Source organism: Gekko japonicus, unplaced genomic scaffold, assembly GCF_001447785.1.
Source record: "Gekko japonicus isolate JY-2015 unplaced genomic scaffold, Gekko_japonicus_V1.1 scaffold70, whole genome shotgun sequence".
Lineage (NCBI taxonomy): Eukaryota > Metazoa > Chordata > Lepidosauria > Squamata > Gekkonidae > Gekko > Gekko japonicus.
The window spans coordinates 1624215-1632646 of NW_015167529.1; the positions used below are offsets into that span (position 1 = coordinate 1624215).

Below are 8432 nucleotides of genomic sequence, written 5' to 3' on the forward strand. Positions count from 1 at the left end.
GGTGGCCCCCCTCCAACCCCCCCCCCCCCCAGTTTCAAAAAGATTGGACCACATGTCCAATTCTGTGGCCCCAGAAGGAAGTGCCCCCATCTTCCATTGTTTCCAATGGGGGGAAAGGCCTTAGTGTGAGCAGAAGCTTGAAATTCCTAAGCTGGAGTTAAACTTTTGTGCACCAGCACCCCCTAAAACAGCTTAGAGAGAACTCTGGTCCTGAATATAGCCTAAGCAATTTGTCTGCTAATACAACAAGCATAACATTTAGAACAAAAGGAAATACTCTTAAATTACTTTAAAATGTAGGCCAACTTCACTATGATGTGCACTTTGGACACATCTGAAAATTGTATCCTAGAGATATCCATTAATTTGCAGCCATCTTTGTCCCACAAAATGGAAACCATACCACAAGTGACACATGTTTTCCTCAAATATAATACATTACTTATTTTAGATGCATTGTGTCCCATTTAAGCAATATCACAGAATTCACCTACTTGATTCTCCTTTGCATTTGCATCAGGTGAAAATTAGAGGGATGAATTTTTAGACTTTTTCATCTCTTTGTTGATATATTTTAGCATTCCACTAAGAGTGTGGAAGTCATTACTGTCACAAGTCACGTCTTCATCTACAGTATATGCCAAGGGATCAAATGAAGATTCACTTGGGCTTTTTTCTGAAGCAAAAGTTGTATCTTTTAGGCTTTTACAAGGCACTGAAGAGTCTAATACTAGTATCTCTTTAAGGTGTAAAAAATCCCCATCATCTTTTATATATAGATCACTAGCACTTGTAGAGCGACGCAATTTTCTGTGTTTATCACAGGAGATATGAGAGAGCTCAGAAAAGTTCACTTCTTTATCATCAGACCACAGGTGAGGAGTTATCTCCTTTAGGACTGATAATTGTTTGATGCCTTCTGTTCTTTCATGACCTGCAATTCTAGTTTGTAGTCGTGTAACTTCAGATTCCTGAAAAAACAAATAATGTATATTAAATTATTAAATTATATTCTGCTGATGAAAACTACTATGGGGAAAAGACGGTAATAAGGAAAAACAATTCACAAAATTAATATCGTTGGGATGGGAAGGGTGAATTGGGTGTTGTGAGGCCTGTCTGGCTGACAAACAGGCACAGGAAGCCTACCTCATTTGGGCTGTTTCTCCTCCTGCCAGAAACCCATAATCCTTACAGAAGGAGAGATCGAAGAGACACACCACATAATGCTACCTGAAAATCCCTCTTTAGCCCCTGACCAGTCTCTATCTTCCCTTTAGCCCCATAGCCAGAATTTTGTGGCTTGTGGGGCAAAAATTTTTTGGGTGGGGCTGGTGGGACTAAAGTGGAGGATTGAGGCAGGCGTCCCTGAATAGGCACCCCGAGTGTACGTGAGGGAACAAAATCATGGAGGGGGTGAGCCAGCGTGAGTGCAGTCTGTTGTTGTCACCCTCCCTCCTTCCCTCACTCATCAAGGCTCAAAAAGAGGCTGGCACTAAGGAGGAACAAAGCTAGGCGGAACCTCATAGCATCTTCTCGGCTCCTCACCAGCTTCAAACTCTTGCTTGATGGTCCCGCCTGGAACGACAGCCGGAACCTGGGCAATGGCTATGGGGAGAGACACGGAGCAAGCATTGCCTTGTGGGAATGAAAAATAAGCCTCTGTAGAGCAGGGAAAAGAGGGCGGGCTCCCAACTGGGCATGTTGGTGACTCCGTAATGGAGAATAGGAGTTAAGGGAAGGCACCCTCAGCCCGAGGAATTTAGTGTGAAACTGGATTTCTTTTGTGTAACCCTGCCTTTCCCCCTCACAAGGACGCTTTACAGCCTCCTCCCAGTTGCCTCTGCTTCTTTATGCAAGAAGAAAGCACAACTGGAGGGACTTTAGTCCATGTGACTGCATAAGGATTTAAGTTTTACAGCCTTTACAACATTTACTCTTAAGTAAATCTCGCTGAGCTTAGTGGACATAATACTACAATTGCCACGTTAATGCTGACAGCATGTTTCAAACACCCAACACTCTCATGTGTAAATGCTAAGAGGAGTCACAAGTCTACAACAGCAGCAGTAACTTCCTGGTATCACACATAGCTTTTTGCGGCAGTGCACACCAGCTGACATCTGTGAGGTTAGTTACAGTCTTTTAAAAAATGAAAAAACATTTTCAGAAGGAAATCTTGTGGGGCTGGCCTTTTAAGGAAGGGGATGGGTGCCCCAGTAGCCCCACTGTAGCAACGGGCTAGCTTCCCCCCTTGCCTTTAAACTCAAAGTACATTCTTCATTGTGGTAGGAAGATGATGTGCATTAGTGGCTCTTCCAGACTATCATGTTAATGCAAAATAAATATACTGTTCTTACTTCATTATTAGAGAACCAACCATCTGTCCCCAATTACTGTGTCTGTTGTAAAGAGATCATATTCCCTCAGCACTCTAAGAGAACAACGCTATGCATGTGTAAGTCCCATTGATTAAAATGGGCTTACTCCCAGGAAAATAAAGCAAAGTTTGAGTCCAGTGGCACCATTAAGACCAACAAAATTTAATTCTGGGTATAAGCTTTTGAACACTTCTTCCTATACACTGCAAAAAGAGTTCCTCAACCATTACGTGTAGGTAGAGGGAGGTCAGTTGCCAGGAAGGGCTAATTAGAGTCAAGATGCATAAGTAATTGAGCCGTTAGTATAGCTAAATTGGATTAAAGCAATCTTAGCCCTGGGAGTTCCATTGTCCTGAGAGTTGTAATAATGTGTAAATCAGCAATCTCCCATTCCAGTACATTTCTGAAATTCCTTTGCAATAAAACAGCTACTTTGAGGTCCCCCACTGACTGAGTGCCCTGAGAGGCTGAAATGTTCTCCTGCAGGTTTCTCAGTTTTGTGATTCTTGATGTCAGATTTGTATCCATTTATAGCTTCCCCCCTTGCCTTTAAACTCAAAGTACATTCTTCATTGTGGTAGGAAGATGATGTGCATTAATGGCTCTTCCAGACTATCATGTTAATGTAAAATAAATATACCGTTCTTACTTCATTATCAGAGAACCAACCATCTGTCCCCAATAACTGTGTCTGTTGTAAAGAGATCACATTCCCTCAGCACTCTAAGAGAACAACGCTATGCATGTGTAAGTCCCATTGATTAAAATGGGCTTACTCCCAGGAAAATAAAGCAAAGTTTGAGTCCAGTGGCACCATTAAGACCAACAAAATTTAATTCTGGGTATAAGCTTTTGAACACTTCTTCCTATACACTGCAAAAAGAGTTCCTCAACCATTACGTGTAGGTAGAGGGAGGTCAGTTGCCAGGAAGGGCTAATTAGAGTCAAGATGCATAAGTAATTGAGCCGTTAGTATAGCTAAATTGGATTAAAGCAACCTTAGCCCTAGGAGTTCCATTGTCCTGAGAGTTGTAATAATGTGTAAATCAGCAATCTCTCATTCCAGTACATTTCTGAAATTCCTTTGCAATAAAACAGCTACTTTGAGGTCCCCCACTGACTGAGTGCCCTGAGAGGCTGAAATGTTCTCCTGCAGGTTTCTCAGTTTTGTGATTCTTGATGTCAGATTTGTATCCATTTATCCTTTGGCGTACGGTTTGACCTGTTTGCCTTACGTAGAGAACTGAAGGGCATTGTTGGTATTTAATGGCATATACAGTGTTAGAAGATGAGCAAGTAAATATAGGGATGGGAATGAATCCAAAAAAAGCGGTTTGGTTTGGGATTTGGGGAGGCTCCCAAACTGAACCCCGAACCAACCCAAAAGGGCCACACCCAAACCGAGCCAGTATGGCGAGTACAGTTCCCCCTTTCTCCCAGCTGCAATGAGTTGCCACTGGGAGAAAGGGGGTGAGAACCACCCTGGAAGGGACTCCCTTCCACCTTTCTCCCAGCTGTGGCTCACCGGAGCCAGAAGAAAGGGGGGAACACCCAGGAAGGATTGAATGGCTGTCAGCCATTTAATCCATTGGTTTCGCTTCCCCCCACTTCAAAAGGGGGGGAGCTAAACTGAGAGGTTTAATGGCTCAAAGCTATTTAAATCAAATAGTTGACCAGGGCCCTTTAAGGTCATCAGTTTTGTTTACTCCCACTTCTAAGGGGGAGGAAACTGAGGGGTTTAATGGCTTGCAGCCACTTCACCCTTCAGTTTTGCTCCCCCCCTTCAAAGGGGGGCAAAACCGAAGGGTGAAATGGCTGCAAGCCATCCATATAAACCTAACAGCTGACTGGTGGACAAATCTGGACCTTTCTTTCTTTGAACTTATGTCATTATACCATTATCATTTCTAGAATGCCAGTTTGGTGTAGTGGTTAAGTGTGCGGACTCTAATCTGGGAGAACTGGGTTTGATTCCCCACTCCTCCACTTGCACCTGGCTGGATGACCTTGGGCAAGCCATAGTTCTGACATAGCTGTTCTTGAAAAAGAGCAGTTTCTGTCAGAGCTCTCTCAGCCCCACCTACCTCACAGGCACTGTTCCCTCTAAGCTGAGTTAGTGTGAGCTAGCTCACAGTTTTTTAGCTTCTAGCTCACACATTTTTCTCTTAGCTCAGGGAGGATGGCTCCAGAGCGAACTAATTTATGCAGTAGCCAAATCCCTCACTCACAACTTTAATGCCAGTAGCTCACAAAGTAGAATTTTTGCTCAGAAGACTACTTGTGGGGAGGGGAAGGGAAAGGAGTTTGTAAGCCGCTCTGAGACTCCCTTGGGTAGTGAAGGGCGGGGTATAAATCCAATCTCTTCTTCTTTTTTTTCCTTCTTCTAGAATCTGGAAGCTTCTGGCCTGTGCTTTGGTACCCCTTGTGGTGAGACACTTTCAGTTACAGAAACAGCAGGAACAGGGGTACTATTGTCATTCCAGCATGAACACACTTTCTCTGCAAACCATGCTCACTGACTTGATACAAATACCTCCATATCAGGCCTGGGTCTGGAAAAGCACTTGTTATCATCACTATAATTGGTTGGCTTCTGTATGTCAAACTCTGGAAGTGTCTCTTTTTTAAAAGTCAGGTAGGTTGATTATGAGATATGTATATGATACTGCATATGCTAAATATGGCTGGCCACATCACTTTTAAGCCTAATTATAAAATTTCTTTCACTGCCACAAAGGACTACAACCCTTTCTACAAAGAATAACCCCCAAGAATTATAAATGAAAGATCACTTACAGCCTGGGGTAGTCTACAACATTAACACAGCAAGACAGGTTTTTATACTCTGTTAGGTCCAAAGAAATTCTAGCATTACTACCCCATGAGCTGCATCCCACATTGCATACCCCATGAGCTGCATCCCACATTGTTTTCAAGGATCCCCTGACCTTCTGGATAAAATCTCTGAGTGGTATAGGGGGCTGCAGAAGGCAGAGGGAGGTCAGACAGGTCAGTTCTGCAAGTGAAATATGTGAATCCAACACACTATGTTCAGTGTGTTTACTGGGGAGATATGTGAGTAAGACATGGAATGGTGGCAGCAATGTTGCTCTAGAATGTCTAGTTAGGACCTTTAGCTAACAATATGGATATAAACCTAATTTATATTCTTCCTTTCATTAGGAAAGCAGGAGTATTACATCAAATGTCAGATGAAAGTTTCATGTTATTAAGTTCTAGCTTCACAGCTTGCATGTCAAGTATGAACTTCTGTGTTAACTTACTTTGAGAAGCAGGGCTTCATTTGCTGCTTGAACCAGCATATTTCTAGACTCAAGTTGCTGTTGCAGATTACAGACGGTGTCTTGGGCATCTTCTAGCTCCAGATTCAACTGCTTCAGTTGCTCATTAAGATGATGAGATTTAGATACCTGAAACTCTGTAGACTGCTGCCATTTTGTCCGCTCTGTTTCGTGTATTAGTTTCTAAAGGTTCCAAGGGATATGAAATTATAATCAAAACCTCATTAATTTTCTCTTTGATCTTAAATTCTTTACTCCTATAAATGTAGTCATGGCACCATCAACCTTATTATTGTTAGTACCCCCATTAAACAGATCTAAATTATAGAATTGTTTGAATAACTTTATTGACTTTAAGAAATGAAGTGTTGTGTCTTTAAGACAAAACTTATGCCTGCTAATATTGTGTAACTTCTTAAAATGTTAATGTTAATCTGTCTCAAGGAAACAGAGATGATTAATTTTAATTTATGATAGTCTAATATAACTTTTTCCCCATCTGCAATCTTAGAAACAAAAGGAGAAAACCCCTGTGGGCAGCTTCCAAAAGCCCTAAGAAAATATGAGTTGTTCTCTTATGCAGAACAATGGATCATAAATGTATAAAAGGTGATCGAGTTTTTACCTCTGATTTATACAATTCCTTTAGTGAGTGCACTTCTGCTGAGAGCCTCTTAACCTCTGCCTGCATTCTTGCTTCTAATTGAGCTTCCCGGGCCTGAGCTGCCCCCAGTTCTTCTGCCAAATAATTTGCACGAGCTTCCTGAAAGATTATTCAACAAAGAATATCACTTGTCCTTTTATTATGGCATTTTACCATGGAGATTTATTTTAAAAAAGAAAGAAAACAAACACAAAACGAAAAATTAACAAGGGCAATGGATATGGTTTTCATTTCAGTATTTGACCAATATGCTCCAAGCAAGTTTTTACCACAGTGCCACAAAGAACAGCCATCAATTTCCCCAAAGCAAAGTGAATACTTCTAAGGGCTTTTCCAAACAAAAGAAAACCTTGAACAAAAATCTTTTGCTATTAAGACCGGTTTACTCCCTTCCACTGGAAAAGGATGATATCGCTGGGATATGGACAGTTTTAGTAAATAGATGGCCAACCTTGCCCTCATGATCCTCATTTTTGATTTAGAACATGGTGATATTTATTTCTGCTGTAGAAGAGGCTGACCCACAATTTGGCCAGGGACCTGAGGGAACGTCTTTCCCCATATGTTCCCCAGAGAGCACTGCGATCGGGGACCCAGAATCGGCTGGTCCTCCTGAACATCAAGGAGGCCAGACTTGCTTCAATGAGGGCTACGGCTTTTTCGGTGGCGGCTCCACTCTGGTGGAATGAGCTCCCGGAGGAGATCAGGGCCCTGAGGGACCTGTTACAGTTCCGCAGGGCTTGTAAAACGGAGCTCTTCCGCCAGGCCTTTGGAGCCGCCACCACCAATCTTAGTAAAACAAGGGCGGGGAATTCACTCAGGTTGCTTTGAAAAGGATCAATAAGACCTGTCAAAGTAGTAGGGAAAATTTAATATAGAAGCTGCACATAGGCCTCAGTAATCTCTGTGCACATTGAGAGGCAGCTAAGTATAAACCCTGTGAAAGGGAACATTGGAATTCTACCACTGGAAACTTCCGTCTTCAACAAGAGGGGTACTGTCCACAGGAATAATAGAGCGGTCAAGACACAGAACTTCCAAGCAAAAGACATGTATTATGAGTCATCAAATCTGGGCCTATCATAGGCGTCTCTTCAGGTGCTGCACTGAAGATATAAGAACAATTTGAGATCACATAATCTTTCCAGTCCATGGGGGGGATGTAACAGAGCACCTCAAATCTGCCTTATAGTGGATCGGACCATTGGTTCATCAAGGTCAGTACTGTCCACTCAGACTGGCAGTAGCTCTCTAAGGTGTCAGGCAGAGAAAGATCTTTTACATCACCTACTGCCAGACCAATAACTGGAGGACCAGAGATTAAATTTAGGACCTTCAGCTTGCCAAGCAGATGCTCTTCCACTGAGCCATAGATCCTCCCCATTTATCACTAAATGGAATGATACAATCAATTGGAGACCGGTAGCCCTCATATAGAGGAGAGGATGGCAAACTGTTGGATCTAAGTCCACCAACTGACATAGGTGCACACAGAATTGCAGGAAGCCTGGTGGACAAAACAGCAGAGGTGAAAGGATCTTGATCACCAGAGACTTTGTCAGTAGGAGATGTCAAGGATGGAACTTGGCCTCTTGTACATGGACAAAAGGTATGCAGAACCCTGAGACATCATGTTAAGTGAAGGCGGGAAAGAAACGTGACTCAGGGATCCAAAAACAAGCCTGTTATTGCCTCCAGAATGTTGTCCAACTGGACAGCAGAATTCGCAGCCTCTGCAAGGAGGTCATTTACTTTAATGCTTTGTTTTCTTTTTCGCTTATTTATTTGTTTATATTATAGCATGAACTAGAGTAGGGTAACATGAGTGATCCAAATTAAAGGGACAGATTTATCATGCAGATCACATAGGCCGTGAGCCACGGTGCATTAAGATACGTTCAAGTAGAATAGCATAAAGGTCATAGTGACCTGTTGATTTATAACTAACAAGAGGGGGACCCGCGATACTCGCGGGGGAGGGGGAGAAGAGCTCCGTCTCCTCCATCCCTCCCCCTCAATCTCCCCGAGGCTGCGGCGGCGAGGCCGGTCCTCCACCCCCCACCCCGCCCGGCTCCGACCTGGCCG

The 8432-nt window shown here is 43.0% G+C and overlaps 1 protein-coding gene across 1 annotated transcript in view; it reads right to left on the reverse strand.

The window, feature by feature from the left end:
* Positions 1-8432, reverse strand: part of CCDC18 (coiled-coil domain containing 18) — a 39114-nt gene that overhangs the window by 2286 nt on the left and 28396 nt on the right. The window contains exons 25-27 of the mRNA XM_015413352.1: positions 6309-6446; positions 5666-5866; positions 495-971 (exon numbers count right to left, since the gene is read on the reverse strand). Coding sequence (XP_015268838.1) covers positions 528-971; positions 5666-5866; positions 6309-6446 — 783 coding nt within the window. The 3' untranslated portion in view covers positions 495-527. The remainder of the gene's footprint in view (positions 1-494; positions 972-5665; positions 5867-6308; positions 6447-8432) is intronic.